The sequence below is a fragment of the Onychomys torridus genome, chromosome 6 (genome assembly GCF_903995425.1).
Source record: "Onychomys torridus chromosome 6, mOncTor1.1, whole genome shotgun sequence".
Lineage (NCBI taxonomy): Eukaryota > Metazoa > Chordata > Mammalia > Rodentia > Cricetidae > Onychomys > Onychomys torridus.
The window spans coordinates 69,380,714-69,397,424 of NC_050448.1; the positions used below are offsets into that span (position 1 = coordinate 69,380,714).

General features: G+C 54.9%; 1 protein-coding gene across 8 annotated transcripts; it reads left to right on the top strand.

Annotated features, from left to right (window-relative positions):
* Window positions 1–709: 709 nt before the first annotated feature.
* On the top strand, window positions 710–15,524 carry Celf3 (CUGBP Elav-like family member 3). 8 transcript variants are annotated; one of them, XM_036189668.1, is made up of 14 exons: window positions 710–783; window positions 1,551–1,656; window positions 2,669–2,751; window positions 8,376–8,424; window positions 8,809–8,937; window positions 9,028–9,107; window positions 9,995–10,138; window positions 10,251–10,392; window positions 10,601–10,750; window positions 11,270–11,335; window positions 11,638–11,769; window positions 12,012–12,155; window positions 12,898–13,034; window positions 14,497–15,524. In XM_036189668.1, the coding sequence occupies exons 4-13, from the start codon at window positions 8,376–8,378 to the stop codon at window positions 13,023–13,025; spliced, it is 1,164 nt and encodes a 387-aa protein (XP_036045561.1). In that variant the 5' UTR covers window positions 710–783; window positions 1,551–1,656; window positions 2,669–2,751; the 3' UTR covers window positions 13,026–13,034; window positions 14,497–15,524. The 8 variants fall into 8 exon arrangements, 6 of the variants coding, with proteins under 6 accessions (XP_036045561.1, XP_036045562.1, XP_036045558.1 ...); XM_036189669.1 differs by having other exon boundaries at window positions 8,812–8,937; XM_036189665.1 differs by having other exon boundaries at window positions 731–783; window positions 1,340–1,656; window positions 14,497–15,519.
* Window positions 15,525–16,711: the final 1,187 nt, after the last annotated feature.

Here is a 16,711-nt window from a genome sequence, read left to right on the forward strand (position 1 = left end):
CTTCAAGGGTCTTCTTACAAGTGAGAGTTACGCCAGCTGCCGCCTCCCTGCCCATGCATTTATACACACAAACCCCCCAGAGAGAAGGCAGGGGGTGTCTGCAAATGCCAGACTGTTCTAGCTCCCCTTGCTTCCTTTTCTGGAAAATATGCAGTCCTCTTTCTGCACTCCCTTCCGCTGTGTCTCTTTCCCCACACCCTTTGCATTTTTCCTCTTGGCCTCACTTTGCGCTTTTCCCCCAGACCCTGTGACCGCTTCCTTTCTCATCTACACCTCCCTTCCTGCCCCTCAACCTGCCTGCTCTCTCCCGTTTCTCTTCCTTGTTTCCTTCCTTGGGACCTCATTCTCAGGCTCCCCAAATGCCAGACTCCCCTCTACTCCCCACCCCCAGCTTCCATCCCCTGGGTCTTCGCTTCCTCTTCCAGCACCGGGGACAGCTCCAGCCCCCGGAACAATGGACCCCACCTTAGGGCTCCTCTATAAATTCTCCATCGTAGAGTATTGCCCAACTCCTGATTGGGTAGTAAGATGGGGGAAGGGTTGTTATCAACACCAGCTGCTCTTGTAGGGAGGAAAGGGCGTCAGGGAGGATAGAGAGAGAAAGAGGGAGTGGCGCTTGCACGGGTTGTGCGTCTCTCTCCAGAGCAGAGAATTTGTATTCCACCCCTGAGACTGACATCACTGATGTCAGGGGAAGGGAGGTGGGAGTGTGGAGGGGGGTGTGGAGGGGGGAGGTTTTTGTTGAGGAGAGCGCCGGCCGGAGAGCAGAGCTCCGGGACCCAGGTGACCGGGAAAGCAGGCAGCCCTAGTGTCGGGAGTAGCCGGCAGCAGCCCAGGCCGGGGTACCATCCAGGGTGGGGGTGGGAGGGGGGGTCGAGGGAGAACCTGAAGGGGGCAGGGCAGAAGGGACCCCCGGAGCCCTGCCGCCATCAGAGATCAAGCATTTGGCATCAGGGATCTTCGGACCCAGCAGAAGGATCAGCCACAAGGGAGGTGTCCTCCCTAGGAAGCCAACAAGAGAGTCACCTGCCCCACATCAGGAGCAGGGACCCCCCATGACGCTGCTGGAAACCCTATCAGGCCCCTAGCCCCTCAGCCTCCTTCCGGTCGCCCTCCTCGGACTCTTTGCCCATCTCCTTTGGCATTTGTGCCTTTCTTCCCGCTCTCTGAGCTCCAGCGCTCCTGCTACCACCCAAACGCCCCAGGGCTTAGCTGCCCTGACCCCCATCCTGGGATATTTGCCAGATCTCTGGGAGGGAGATTGTTTGTTTGGGCCATGCCCCCTGGTGGCCTGACAGTGTCTGCCTAGACCCCTGACCCCTAGCCCTCAACTCCCCAGGCCTCCTTTGTGTGAAGAGCTCTCCTCTGATCAGCACTGTGGTTGGGGGCCAAAGGGAAAGCCGGCCCTGCTGGGCCCCTGGGCCCCACCACCTGCCTCCTGGTTGGGCAGCTTCCCTTGTCTTTGGGCTTCTCCCTGCTTCCCCCCTGGCCCCTCCTCCTGGGCCGCCCCAATGAAGGAGCCGGATGCCATCAAGCTGTTTGTGGGGCAGATCCCGAGGCATCTGGAGGAAAAGGACCTGAAGCCCATCTTTGAGCAGTTCGGTCGGATCTTCGAGCTGACTGTCATCAAGGACAAGTACACCGGGCTGCACAAGGGTGAGGGGTCAGGCCAGGCTGGAGAGGAGGCAGGAAGGATGGAGGAAGCTGGAGGGATGGAGTGGTTGGAAAGGAATGATATGGAACCAGAGTTCAGGGGCTGGGGACGGGATGGAGGAGCGAATGAGAACTCAGTTTCGTGACAGGGACTGCCGGGTGCAAAACTAAGGCAACTCTGCACTAGAGATGGAGGAGGGTGTTGACGGCATGGGACAAGCTCCAGAAGGGTCAGAAGGACAAGTTTTAGGAGAGAGGATCAAGATCAACAATGTGAGCAGCCCCAGATAATGCTGGGATGGCTGGCCAGGTGTTCAACCTAGATAGAGTGGGATATAGCCAAACCAGGGCAGCCCAAGACTAAAGCAAGGAGCAGAGGAGAGGGCCGTGGAGAAGGGAGACTGGGCAATGTTTGTGGGACTTAGAAAGTTGTTAGGACAATGCTCCTCAGCTCTCTCCAAGAGCTGTGCTGCGAAGCAGGGCTGGCCCGGGATCAGCACTTGGAGAGCTCCAGATGCTGGGAACCCAGGGCCACACCACCTCACTGGATCTCCCGGCTCTGGAAAAAGCACTTCCGGCTGCTGCTTTTCCTCTCCCTTCTCTGGTACTCTCCACACCTGCCTCCAGTGGAGTCGGGGAGACATGAGAAGTGGGGAAAATGGAAGGGAAGAGGGTGGAGAGGGAGAGACGGAGAGACGGAGAGAGACAGAGAGAGAGAGGAGAGAGAGAGAGAGAGAGAGAGAGGGAACCACATTGCCCTACCTGCCTGGAAATCAGTTCTTGCTGTCCCAGGCCCATCTCTCAACACATTGAATGCTCTCCTCCCTCACCTCCAGGTCTCTGCCCCAGAGAAAAGGTATAATTTTTATCCCTTTGGGATGCCTCCCCAACCCAGCAGGCAGAGATGGCAAGAAGGAGAAATGCCTCCCCCATCCTCAGTCTCCCGGGGAAGCCCCTTAGGAAGGGGAAACTGGAGACTCACCCCAACCCTGGCTGTCCGCCTATGTCTCCTCAGGATGTGCCTTCCTGACATACTGTGCCCGCGATTCAGCCCTGAAGGCCCAGAGCGCCCTGCACGAACAGAAGACTCTCCCAGGGGTGAGTCCTGCACTTTGCAGGGTCGGGGGGGGGGGGGCTGAGAGGAGCCTTGGGAGTGGCAGGGGGCCGACCCACAGCCCTCCCAGGACACTGAGTTACTTCCCACCTCTCGTCAACACCAGCAAGTCCTTCTAGCATCCCTTTCCTTCTGTAGACGTGGGGAGACAAGAACAGTGGAGTAAAATGTGACCTTTTCTGAGGAGTGCATGCAGCTCCTCGCCCTTGTCCCCAGTCCGACCCCAGGCCATGCAAGAGGGAGGATTTAGCTGTATGGGAGGCCCACACAGTAGACCCAACACCTGTGTCAGAGGGAGCAAGAGGCACCCGGCACTCTTTCATGGTTCTGGATAAGGCAGGCCTGGGTGCCTGTGAGATGGGGGAGGGTGAGAACTGGCAGCTGGGCCTGCTGGACTGTTCTGTGCTGATTTCTGAGATCACACAGGCTCCCTGCCTGTCTCCCAGGAAGCACTCCCAAACAGAGCCACAGGGCACCAAAGTGGAGCAGGGTCTGAGGTGGCTATGAGTTTGGGGCAGCGGGCAAGCAGAGCTGACAAGATGGTGAAAGCTCAGGATTGACCCCACCAAGTGTGCCCAGGGAGGTCAGGGAAGCAGAGGTGGCCCTCAGGTGGCTTCCCTCCTGCAAGGTCACATTTCTTTGTTTCTGGAGCCGGCCTCCTACCTGGACTGGTAACTGAGAGCAGGCATCTAGAAGCCCCCTGGCCCCTTTGGCCAGTCTATCTGCTTCTGTTTTCTCTGAGTCTTAGGGAGCCCTTCCTGAAACCTCACTGCCACAGCGAACCTTTGCTCCACACTGTCTGGGGGCTGGAGACATCTGTCCTAGCCTCCACTCTTGCACCTCATGGGACAGAGACCATCCATCCTCCTGAGAGGAAACAGACCAAACAGATGGGGTGGAGAATACAGAAAATAGAACTGCTTATAGCGCCCCCAGCCCCCAACCTCCGACTCTCTGGAGGTCCCCTCTAGCCCTCCCCACCATCTCATCCCAACCAACAGGAACCACCATTGCCCAGAGCGTAGGACCAGGACATGCGAGTGAGCTGGCCTAAGGGTCTAGGGTGAGCATGTGCTCATGCACACATGCATGTGAGCACCTTACAGGCCAGGAGTACATGCAAGCTGCTGCATCCCTCCTTTCCCTCTCTGGAGGGGCTTCACAAATCAGATTTTCACCTTCACTGCTGTGCATTTCCTCGTCCTCATTTCAGAGCTCCTGCAGGAACTGGAGGGTCAGTAGGAGCAGACCAAGAAAGGCCAGAAAAGGGACATGGAAGAATGACAATGTGTGTGTGTGTGTGTGTGTGTGTGTGTGTGTGTGTGTGTGTGTGCCCCAAAGGCAGAGTACCAGCTAGGGATAACTCCCCTGCATCTGTCTTCTCCAGCTGCCCGTGAAGCTCAGGCAAAACTCTGTCTTGGATGACACTGCCTGCCCCTGGGCTGGGTGATGATTGGGGGAAGGTCCCTGCTGAGAATGCTTCTCTCCCGCTCTCCAGACCACCCAGGTGACCCAGGTGACGGGAAGTTCCCAGGGTGGCCTTTGCCACAGTTGGCAGAATCCAGAGGGACTGATAGAGTTTCTAATAGGAAGTGAAAGGTTCCATTCTTCCAGGAAGGACCCCATGCTAAGGGGTTCTGAAAGCTGACAGGGCAGTCAAGGGAGCAGACACCTGTAACCAACTCTTGTCTTTGTACCCTACCAAGTGTTTTATCCTGCCATTTGCCATTTGTGTGTGTGTGTGTGTGAGAGAGAGAGAGAGAGAGAGTATGTGTGTGTGTGTGTGTGTGTCTGTGTATGTCTATGTGTGTGCATGTGTGTCTGTGTGTGCATGTGTATGTCTGTGTGTGTTCATGTGTATGTGTGCATGTGTGTCTGTGTGTGCATGTGTGTATCTGTGTGTGCACGTGTGTGTCTGTGTATGAGTCTGTGTGTATGTGTGTGAGTCTGTGTATGTGTATATGTGAGTCTGTGTCAGTCTGTGTGTGTCACTCATGTGTGTGTGTCTGTGTGTCACTGTGTGTGTGTGTGTGTCTCACTCATGTGTGTCTATCAGTCTGTGTGTCTGTGTGTCACTAGTGTGTCTGTGTCACTCATGTGTGTGTGTCTGTGTATGTGAGTCTGTGTGTGTGTGAGTCTGTGTGTGTGTGTCAGTCTGTATGTGTGTGTCTGTGTGTGTGAGTCTGTGTGTGTGAGTCTGTGTGTGAGTCTGTGTGTGTGAGTCTGTGTGTGTGTGTCTGTGTGTGTGAGTCTGTGTGTGTGTGAGTCTGTGTGTGTGAGTCTGTGTGTGTGTCTGTGTGTGTGAGTCTGTGTGTGTGAGTCTGTGTGTGAGTCTGTGTGTGTGTGTCTGTGTGTGAGTCTGTGTGTGTGTGTGAGTCTGTGTGTGTGTGTCTGTGTGTGTGTCTGTGTGTGAGTCTGTGTGTGTGTGTGAGTCTGTGTGTGTGTGAGTCTGTGTGTGTGAGTCTGTGTGTGTGAGTCTGTGTGTGTATGAGTCTGTGTGTGTGAGTCTGTGTGTGTGTCTGTGTGTGTGAGTCTGTGTGTGTGAGTCTGTGTGTGTGAGTCTGTGTGTGTGTGAGTCTGTGTGTGTGAGTCTGTGTGTGTGTCTGTGTGTGTGTGTCTGTGTGTGAGTCTGTGTCTGTGTGTGAGTCTGTGTCTGTGTGTGAGTCTGTGTGTGTGAGTCTGTGTGTGTGTCTGTGTGTGTGTGAGTCTGTGTGTGTGTGAGTCTGTGTGTGTGCAGGTGTCAGCCAATGCACTGTTCTGTAAGTTTGGGCTTGTCTCCAAGCCCCCTCCGAGGTCTGTTTTCACAAGTGCATCTTAGCCTGCTTCGCACCCCTTTTCATCACCCAGAATCTAGAAGGTGCTACCATAGTGAGATGATGTTTCAGGCTGGCCTGTGGCTGTTGAGCCCCATGTCCTCTTCTCTGCCAGGGAGGCTCTGTCCCGAGCCCTGGATCCATTCTTAGCAGGGTGTGGCCTCTTGGAAGTAGTTGTGAGGGATGCCTCTGCCTGGCTTATTCTTCCCCATCTGTTCTGAATGAAACTCCCACTCCAGAGGTGTGGGCATTCCCATCAGCTCGAGGCAGGGAGGGTGGGTTCTGAGGCACCAGAAACTGTGACACCAGGAGTGGCAGGTCTCCTGACCTGTGCCCTCAAGAGAATTAGATTTTGAGGATGAGTAAGATCTTTTTGGATGTGGGATCTTGACTGTTAATGAGAGGGGTGGACCTGAACAGTGGTCCTGTTAGGGAAAGCAGACCGGAGCTCCCTGGCTGGAGTGTAAATAGCCTCTTCTTCTTTGGGAGGCTCTTGGGAGGGCTTATCACCTGGTGGGTGGTAGCTAGGGAAGAGGCACCTGCCAGGTTGCCAGGTAAACACAGCACAGCTGGACTCAGGGGAAGGGGCAGGTGTGCCCAGGCAAGCTAACAAAGCTGAGTTTCCCACAGGAAGTGCCACGCCAGGAGGGGGGGGGCTGGAAATGGGCATTGGGAGTACTGAGGAGTCCTCTGTGAGGGTATTGTGGGCGGTTCTGTCCATACTGTGGTCTGTGCTTTGTCTCCGTGAGAGTGCATGCACATCAGCTGTGGGTATTTATTGATATGCTATTTTTGTGCTTGAAGCCTGTGCAGGGCCGGCACGACATCATTTCTCTCCCAGGTCCTCAGTTTCTGAGAGAACAGCAACTTTCTCAGAGACTTGTTGGGAAGGGCATAGTGTCAATCATAAGAATGCCCCATGCTGTCCCTAGTTCTGTCCCATTTTGAGGGGTGGATGTGGCTAGCTGCTGTGGTGCCTGGGAAAGAATTTCCTGTTTGGGCTACAGTATAGAAGAGGAGGTGAATGACCATAACTCTCTAGCCCACAGACCTCCCCTACACACACACACACACACACACACACACACACACACACACACCCTTAGGAGATTGAGTCTCAGATGGGATAATCCCAGATTGGTAGAAGGTAAATCTGGGGGCAGATTGGCAGGGGGATTTATGTGACTGTGACCCTCCCACCACCCACCAGCTGCTCACAGACTCAGACCTTTGAGGGAGGGAAGGAGGAGGGTGCAGGAATATCATTGGAGATGGGTCTTGGGTTTGATCTGAGGCTGTGAACACCTGGCTGGCAGAGTCCAGCCAGGAGCGGTAGTTTTGTATTCTCCATGTTAATTTAAGTCACTCAAGGTCTCCAAATGCTCAAGTACCAGAGGTGAGGAGCACCTGAACACAGGATTCCTGGTCTGTCCCCTTACAGAGGAGGAGGTTGAAGCCTAGAGGAAGAAAGCCAGGGCACACAGCTAGTGAGAGGCAGGGCTCCTCTCAGTTAAATGACTCATTGAAGTACTTTCAGCCTCACTATAGGATGTAAATGAATGCCTCATCTTAGGCTTTTGGTCTCTGGAACTAAGATGGTCCCACCATCACATGAGGGAGGGGACTGGGTGTGACCCTAGCAGCCAAAGTCCTCAATAGCAAGAGAAGTTCAGAGCTGAATCCTGAAGGCTTCTTCCGCTTTCCGGTCACTACTATGCTCGCCGGCCATCTTGGTTAAGGAAGTCAACCTGTGGAGTGTTTCTCAAGTTCACCCACCAAACAAGACATGGAGACTAGAACTAGGAATTTTTCTACCCACACTGAAGACTGAACAAAGGGTGATACTCTGGGTGTCAGGGAGAGGGTGGAGCTCTGGGGAACTTTTGAGCCAGGGAGGATTGCGAAGGAGCAGGGATAGCCTCCATTCCTTCAGCGCTTTCTCAGCTCTTCAGACACCAAGGATTGGCTCTGGAGGAGGAAGGCAGGAGAACAGACAGTATGGCCCCTGCAGGGCTCATGCCACTTATGTCCCTCCAGGACCAGGAAGCTTCCTGGGGCCCCTCCCCCACCTCCCAGTCCCCACCCAATCCTCCACCCCCAGCATACTCTATTCCCACCCACCCCCAGTCCTTCTCTGGGTGTGTGTGGAGAAGCAGAAGTGATGACATCACCACGGTCGCCAGGGCGACGGGGACGGGATAAATCAGGCTGAGTGGGCGGTTGCCATGGTGCGCATTCTCCCGTTGCCACGGAGACTGGGCATCTGCTCCCTTTGTGCTGCCCGAGTGCTTTCCCCCTGGGGTCAAGGGGTGTAGGGGAGCAGAAAGAGAGGCTGACACACCTCCAGTGGTCAGAAGGAATTCTGGGCCTCTGTGGGGTCTCCCTCATTCTTCCCTGGGGGTTCTCCATGGGATAGCCTCTGCTTGCTTCTCCTTTGCAGAACGGAGGCAGCTCTGGTTGATCAGTCCCTTGGTTGAGCTCTGACTTAAGACCCATGTCCTATGGGCAGGCATTTCTCACCTAAGAGAGCAACACCTATCGGTGGCCCAAGCATTCTGAGGTCAACCTGAGCCCAGAGCTGCACCCCATGAACATCTTTCAACACATCCCCTCTCCCCATACCTTTAATCCTTTCAGCTCTGAATTCTAGACAAGATTGGTCCTACCCTTTCCTTCCCATCAACTTCGAGGGCTGGGGCAACCTTGCTCCCTTCAATCTCTGGCCGTCTCAGTTGGGGAGGGCTCTCGGATGTTCCGTGGGGGTCCTGGCAGCTTCCTCCTTTTCTCTCCTCTAGATGAACAGGCCGATCCAGGTCAAGCCAGCCGACAGCGAGAGTCGAGGAGGTAGGTTCTACAACTTTGGATTTAGCCCCTTTCCTCCCATCCCCAGGCCCTGGGCTCGAAAGGGATGAAGGAAGGAAGTCTGATGGTATTGAAGAATTACCTAAGGTTGGGATTAAGGAATAGGTGAGTGTGTGGCGGCAGGAGACGAGATCTGGACCATTCGTAGAGATGACAAAAACAGAGTTCAAGTCCTTCTTGAACTGAGATGAGAGTACTGCACATTACTGAACCCCACTTCCCGCCTATCACTCCTTCATACCTAGAGCTGTTGTTCCCGAGGATGGGGAATAGTGTCAGGAGCAACAGGTACAGGTGGAAGATGCAGGGCTGGGAGAGTGGTTAGCAGGCCCTGGACATTACCCCTCCTATGCCCCATCCCCCCAGAAGACCGGAAGCTCTTTGTGGGGATGCTAGGAAAGCAGCAGACAGATGAGGATGTACGGAAGATGTTTGAACCATTTGGGACCATAGACGAGTGCACTGTGCTCCGGGGGCCAGACGGCACCAGCAAAGGTAGTCCTCCCCTTGCCCAGAGAACCCCAGAGGGTGCCCGCACAGGAGGCACTCACCCCTCTTCTCCTCCGCCCCAACCACCCACTCTAGGCTGTGCCTTTGTGAAGTTCCAGACTCACGCCGAGGCCCAGGCTGCCATCAACACCCTCCACAGCAGCCGGACCCTGCCGGTGAGCTCCACTCCCCTCCTTCCTTGTCTTCCCAATGGCACACCCGCCAGGCCCTAGCATAGAGCAAGATTCATTCAGGATAGGACTTCTATTTTTTTTTTATTTATTTAAGTTTTTGCAAAAGAGCCACTAAATCAAGTATTACACCCTCTCCTCTCCGACTTCCTCCACCCCTCAGCCTTCTCTTCTCTACCCTCCCATATGCCTCACCTCATTTCCTAGGATGTCAGGACCCTTGCTTAAAGGCCCCACCTGCCCAGCATGTGTTGATACTGCTGCCTCTGAACGTTACTGTTGGGTCAGTTGAATGTGAGCTGAAGTTCCCAGCTGGAACCTGACTAGCTGCTGCCAAAAGATGTGGGCCTTCCCACAACTCAAGGGTCTCTAGCAGAGGCAGGGCAGGCATCAAATAAGACGAGGACTCAACATCAGACAGAGAACTGAACCCTGGCCCTTCAGCTCTGAGAGTCTAGGACTCTATGACTATCCTTGTGGATGTTGCGATCTGAATTTGATTTGGCTCAAGCTAGCGGCATCCACTGAGCATACTCCATGAGACCTGAGGTGTGGGGTCAGAATCATGGCAGAGCTGAAACAGCTGTGAGATTAGCATTCCCCACAGCTAATCCACCGTGGGTTGCCAGCACAGATGTCTCTCAGCGCTGTCCTTTCCATCCCCATAGTCCTGTCCAATTTTGAGCCTTTACCATTCCTTAATTCTGTCTAGCCTTTTACACATCCCAGTGCAGGGACATGGTGGGTTTAGGATCTCCCCATTTGGATTGGGCACTGGGATGGCTGTACTCCCAAAGAGGCCTGAGACCAGGCGCTGAGGCCCCCAGGGAGCAGATGTCAACTCTTCCTGTGACATGTGGGCCCATGCCCAGGGTGCCTCATCCAGCCTGGTGGTAAAGTTTGCTGACACAGAGAAGGAGCGAGGTCTCCGCCGAATGCAACAGGTGGCTACCCAGCTGGGCATGTTCAGCCCTATCGCCCTCCAGTTTGGAGCCTACAGCGCCTACACTCAGGCCGTAAGCATGCCCCCCATCCCCAGTGCTAGCTAGCTAGCTCATCTCCACATCCTTCACGGCCCACCCTCCAAACACCAAAGCCGGGCCCTACTCTCCTCTCCCCACCCCACAGCTGATGCAGCAACAGGCAGCCCTGGTAGCAGCTCACAGTGCCTACCTCAGCCCTATGGCCACCATGGCTGCCGTGCAGATGCAGCACATGGCTGCCATCAATGCCAATGGCCTCATCGCCACCCCCATCACTCCATCCTCAGGTAAGGCCTATGTTAGGCAGGTGGGGCTAGGGACACACAGCTGGGCAGGTAAGAACAGCACCGTGGCAGTGAGTAGGGGAGCCACGGGGTCCAAAAGGTGCTCAGGGTCAGAGAGTGGCCTGCTTGCTCTGTCCCCAGACTTGCCGGCTGGTTCTCTGCATCTGTGTGCCTGCCCCTCTGCTCTGTTGCTGTCATTTTCTCCTCCTAGGAACCAGCACCCCCCCTGCCATTGCTGCCACGCCCGTCTCTGCCATCCCTGCTGCCTTGGGCGTCAACGGCTACAGCCCGGTGCCCCCCCAGCCCACGGGGCAGCCTGCCCCTGATGCTCTGTATCCCAACGGGGTTCACCCTTACCCAGGTGGGGGTCTCTGCCTGCCCACCTTGCTCCATCAGCCATCCAGGCCACCACTCCCATTGCTGGCAGCCATGACACACCTTCCCTCTCCAACCTCAGGGCTTAAGGTGCTTTTTCTTGCTCTCCTCCTGGGCAGAAATGCTCCTCGGGTTCCTTTCTTTTCTTTTAGTGTTTTTGAGACAGGGTGTCTCTGTGTGGCCCAGGTTGTCCCAGAACTATGTAGACTAGGCTGGCCTTGAACTCACAAAGATCTGCCTGCCTCTGCCTCCTGAGTACTGGGTGTAAAGGCGTGCGCTACTCCACCTGGCTTTTTTGGGGTTCTTGGCTAGGGCAGCTGAGGCTTAGACAGCAAGTCGGCCATAGTGGCAAGTCAATCACAGACCTGTCTGTCAGACACTGGGCTCTTCCCCTTTTCATCTCACCCTTCCCCCCACGCCCCCTGAGGCTCTGTCTGCAGAGAGAGGTGCTGGTGGGTTCCCATTGTGTCCCAGACTCACTCATGGATTGTGATGCTCTCCGCAGCCCAGAGCCCCGCTGCCCCTGTGGATCCCCTCCAGCAGGCCTATGCAGGAATGCAGCACTACACAGGTGAGGCCCTGGCCAGGTGGAAAGCATGGCATGAGGAAAAGAGATCTAGAAACTATAGTCTAAGCGTCTACGCTCTCTGCTAGCCACACCCTCTGCCAGCCACACCCCCAGGCCTTCCTGACAAGCTGTGCCTGAGAGAACTGATGCCTGAGGGCAGCACCCCCAGGATTCGGTCTGAGGAAGCCCCTTCCCTGACACTCTCAGCTCTGTGGACTCCATCGGCTAGGGCTGGGGAGGGAGACAAGGCTGGCTGTGAGGGGTCAGAGGACCCCCATTTACTTTTTCTGTTTTCATCACCCCAGCAGCCTATCCTGCAGCCTACAGCCTGGTTGCACCTGCGTTCCCCCAGCCTCCAGCCCTGGTTGCCCAGCAGCCCCCACCACCACCTCAGCAGCAGCAGCAGCAGCAGCAACAGCAACAGCAACAACGGGAAGGTACCAGCCTGGGGCAGGGTCCTGACAGCTGTGAACCTGCAGGGATAGGAACACCCATGTTGTGGGCCCGGGTACTCCTGATGGCCCTGTGCCAAACTCAGCTCTGGCCCTATGTGTGAGGATGAAGGGGTGGGGAGGCCTGCCCACATTGCTGGGGGCCAGGATCGGCGGCCGCTCTCTGCCGTTCCAGTCTGCGTTTCTCAGTCTCTGAGCTATTCTCTTCTGTCTCCGCTGCCACCCAGGCCCTGACGGCTGCAACATCTTCATCTACCACCTGCCCCAGGAGTTCACGGACTCAGAGATCCTCCAGATGTTTGTCCCTTTTGGTCATGTCATCTCTGCCAAAGTCTTTGTTGATCGGGCCACCAATCAGAGCAAATGTTTTGGTAAGACTGTGATGATCCAAAAGACAGAGTATGGATGTTTTTGTTTGAACTCTAACTTAGAATGAAGTTTGTCACATTTGGAGGCATTTAGGGTCTCAATGAACTTAGCCTTTGAAAGCCTGAGTACACAAGGCCAAAAGAGAACCATTTCTGACACACCCACCATCCCATACAGTTTCCACCCAATCCCATCTCTTGTAAAAAGGTCACAGCTTCATCTTCTTCCTCAAGAACCAACTTCGGTGCTAGAGATATAGCTCAGAAATTTGAGCACATGTAGTGGCATGAGATCCTATGTTCTATCATATCACACACACACACACACACACACACACACACACACACACACACACGAGCCAACTCCATTTCACGTAGTCTGGGGATACTAGATTTCAAAAGGATGTAGGTTTCAGTTGGAAGCCTGGTTCAGACCCTTGCTTCCAAAGCCACTTACAGGGTTTTCAAAAGGCAGGTTTCAGAGAGCTCTCAGGCTAAGGGCCACCTTTGAAAGAACACAGAAAGCATATGCTAGTTTGTGAATGGCTGGAGCAGATTCATTCATTAAATCTATCATCAACAAATTCTCTCTGAATGCCTACCTACTGTGTGCCAGGCAGGTTTCTAGGGATTAGAGATGCTTGGAAGAGGTAGGGTGGCACAGGGGAAGCAAACAAGCAGCCCTGGCCTCGTGGCAGGACAACAATGTGGGGCCGGGCCGGGCCTTATGCCCTTCTCACCTCAGGCTTTGTGAGTTTCGACAATCCAGCCAGTGCCCAGGCTGCCATCCAGGCAATGAATGGTTTCCAGATTGGCATGAAGCGCCTCAAAGTCCAGCTAAAGCGGCCTAAGGATGCAAACAAGCCCTACTAAGGGCTTCAGGTGGGTGCTGCTCTGTCCTGTGACCTCATCTCCAGACTCCACATACTGTGACCATTCTTCCACTACCAATCCACCCTGATGCTGGGCATAAGGAACTCAGGTCTGGGCCACTCCCTCAGCTATTGTTCAGTCAGTTGTGTCTCCAGCAGCGTGTACACACACACACACACACACACACCACCCCAGAGAGAGCCAAATCTACACCTGTGTCTACTACCAGTTTTCCACAGTATCTGGTCTTGTCTGGTCAGTGTCCATCCATGTGTCTGTGTCTTTCTCTTTCTTGTTTTCCTTTGGGTTGGATGAAATTAGCAGAGTAGGTTTTGGGGGCCAGGAGGCTGCTTTAGAGAACTCGAGGGTCATAGAGCCTCTTGGTTTTGAACCCTTGTCTCCTGAGAAGTGGAGACACTCAGGTCCTGTTGCCTGTTGCCCTCAACTCCAGGGCAGCGACTCTGGGGCAGAACGCGATGGGAGTGGGCGTGGCTTGGCTTAGTGGAGGAAGTGGACTAGCACCTACCTGGGAAGTATACTGGGCCCCTCCAGCCCAGTGAGGCCGCAATCCAGACTTGGGGCACAGACCTGTGAACCCTGGCTACTTTTGTTTAATCTCCTTTGGACCAAACCTTGAAAAAGTCACAACCCAAGAACAATACCCACATTTCTGTTTCTCCCCTTTCCCCCCAATCCTGGCTGCTTAACCCCCCCCACCCTGGGGGCCCCCAGCCCAGGGTCCGTGTCCATTGTCGGCTGAAGCCCCCATCCCGGACCCCTGCTCCGGGCCCCTGTAAGTTGCATGGAACGAGCGTGTTGTCTTTGGAGCCAATTGTTTGTTATCTGGGGAGGGGCTGTGGAGGGAAGCGCCCCCCCCCCAGCCCAGGCTCAGGGCCGGGGGCAGCTCGCGGGATGTGCTTGGTCAACAGTGGTTGGTGACTGTGGTCTGTGGTCTGTGCATTTCTCTTGCTTCCTTTGTTCCTTTCCAAAACGGAATGGGAACACCACCTAAGGGCTGGGAGTGGTGTCACCCTGGGAGACTCCATCCCTGAGCCCTTCCCGGGTCACCCCAGCCTCTGTGGGTGCTCCCCTCTCCAGGTGTCTGTCTTGTCCATGCACCCCTTCTTCCTCCTAGTTCTCTGCCTGCCTGTCGGTCTTTTCTTTGCCCCTCTCCCCATCTAGCTCTATCTTCCGGTCCGTTTCTGATGTGTTTCTTTCTAATAGCTTCAGTTTCTGTACTGTCTTGCCTTCCTTCCCCATTTCTCTCTACCCCTGCTCTATGCCGCCCTCACAGCCGGAGGGATGGGGGAGGCGAGTGGATGGTTCTAGTGGGACAAGGCCTTTCTGATGGCCTGCCTTTCTCAAGTAGCCCCATCGTAGGTGCCATCACTCCCTGACCCCCCCTTCCCGGAACCCGTGACCAGTCTTCACCATCTCCTCTGCGCTTCACCCATATTTCCTTCCTTCACAGGTCTCGAGATACCAGAGGAAGGGGCACTTGATCCTCTCTTCCCATCACTGGCCCCGGCCTTCTCTGCACATCTGCCCTGGGCCTTGATTGGAATCTGGGGCAAAAGCTGCTTCATAGCCCTAAGGGCCCAGGACCTGGCTCACTCCACCACCTTGCCTCTCTGAAGGGCCATGGCTTTGCTTCCCTGGCTCCAAGAGCCTATTTCCTCCCCAGTGCCCTTTTGGCCTTTGTGAGGAAGCAGGGAATAGGCTCGAAGGCTCAGGGCTATCTGCCTTCTGCTAAGGCTCCCGAGTTGGGCCTCGGCACCCCTGCTCGCACTTGCTCCCCTCAGTGGGCCTGGAGAAGCTGTGCAGGCCCACGAGGGCAGCCACGAGGGCAGCCAGGCGTCCTCCCTCCCAAGCGTCCTCACCCCAGCTCTTCCCCAGCAGGGGTTTCTCAGAAGCTGGTTCTCACATTTCCCTCCACCCTCAGCTAGAGGTAGGGTATCTCCAAATCCCAGGCTCCCAGCCCTAAAGCTCACTGCCTCCCCCAAGGGCCCCCTCAAAGGAGGGTGTGGGGGAGCCCTAAGGGCTGCCTCTCTGCCAGTCAGTCACAGAGACCCTCCTTTCACGAGGAAAAGACCTTCCCCTGAATCCCTAAAAATGTTTACAGTCTCTGCTGGCCCCTCCATGTATATCCCATGACCACCAGGGCATCACCAGCCCAACCAGCCAGACGCTGCCATCCCTCTTTCTGGGAATTTAGACAATGTTGCCCTTGGATTTTTTTCCCTCTCTCTTATTTCTCCCTTTGCTTTGGGGGTAATTGGGTATTTGGGAGGAAGGGTGTGGGGAGGGCTAAAGGGGTTTATTACCTGATCATTTTCTTTAGGAGGAGGTTTTAGGGAAAAGACCATGGGTGGGGGTGGGATGGTAAAGGGCGAGAAGGGGGGTCAACTTCTGACAGTTCTCTACGCTTTACTTATTTATTGAGTTTTACTTTTGAAGAGTTGGTCTTTTCTGTCTAAATAAAGAAAAAGTTTAAAAGCACCAAATATGAGTCTTGGAAGGTTGAGAGTAGGGTGTTCACACTGGGGAGGGGAAGGGAGGGAGGGAGGGAGGGAAAGAGATTATGGTTATGGAGACAAAACTTTCAGGAAGGTCAAGCCCTTGCTGTGTTCAAACCTTGCTCATAACTTCATGGTCCTATTCCACTCACCTTTGGGGCTTGACTCTAGAATGTTCTTCAGAGTCAAGCACAGGGGAAAAAATCTGCAGCTGAGCACAGGGCAAGCACTGGTCAGCAGGCCTCTCCCTGGAACCAGCCATGCCTCTCTGAAGGCTGAGGTCTTGTGTTTCAGGGGGCACTAGGCTGTAACACTACCACTGCTGCTCATGGCGCTGGGCTGACCGACCCTTAACGTCCATTCCTCATTCTCCAACAGCCCTATGGGCAGAAGATAATTAACAGACGTTTGGAAGGTTCCCTCCTTTCCCCAGAGTCAATGCCAGAAAGGAGGAAGCTAAGGAAGCTGCACATCTGTGCAAGTGCTGTCCTCCCCCCTGCTGTCACCTGAGGTGACGATCCCCAGCAGTGCAGACAGGCTGCTGGAGTGCTCCATCCACAGAAGGTCTAAAGTCAGTTCTTACGACCCACAGGGAGCACGTGGTACAGTCTCAGCTGCATTTCTTCCCAGGCTGTTCTTACAAACTTGACCCCATCCAGTTAGGACCTGACCTCAGGCCAGAGGTGTCCAGTCAGTGTGACTGCAGGCTGGGGATGTAGCTCAATGGTAAAGCGCGTGCCAAGGATGCTCAGGCCCCCTCTACTCCAATACAGAGAAAATGAGAAAGCAAGCAAGGGAGTAAGAAGAGGAAGTGGGGGGGGGGGGGGGGGCGGCGGCGAAGAACCAAGGCAAAAGAGAAACTACAGCCATGTAGATCCTCACAGCCAACCCCTCCTCTCCCCATTCCTCCCTTCTTAGCAGCGTCCAATAGTTGAAAAGAAGGCAGAGCACGGCTGTAATTCCAGCACTTGGGAGACTGAGGCAGAGGACTCGGGAGTTTGAGGCTACCCTCGGACGAACGGACGGAGGGACACACACACACACACACACACACACACACAGGAAGCACTATTGGAGATACATCTGGGTGTGGATTCAGGGAAAGCAGGTCTTAGCAGAGATCAAGAATGGCCTCTGTAGCAGTAACTCAAGGGAGAGGCTTACATGTGC

Coding starts and splice junctions, on each gene's coding strand:
- Celf3 (XM_036189665.1), top strand. CDS start 1,512: ATGAAGGAGCCGGATGCCATCAAGCTGTTTGTGGGGCAGATCCCGAGG. Junction 8,425..8,808: donor CGACAGCGAGAGTCGAGGAG/GTAGGTTCTACA, acceptor CCATCCCCCCAG/AAGACCGGAAGCTCTTTGTG. Junction 9,108..9,994: donor ACAGCAGCCGGACCCTGCCG/GTGAGCTCCACT, acceptor GCCCATGCCCAG/GGTGCCTCATCCAGCCTGGT.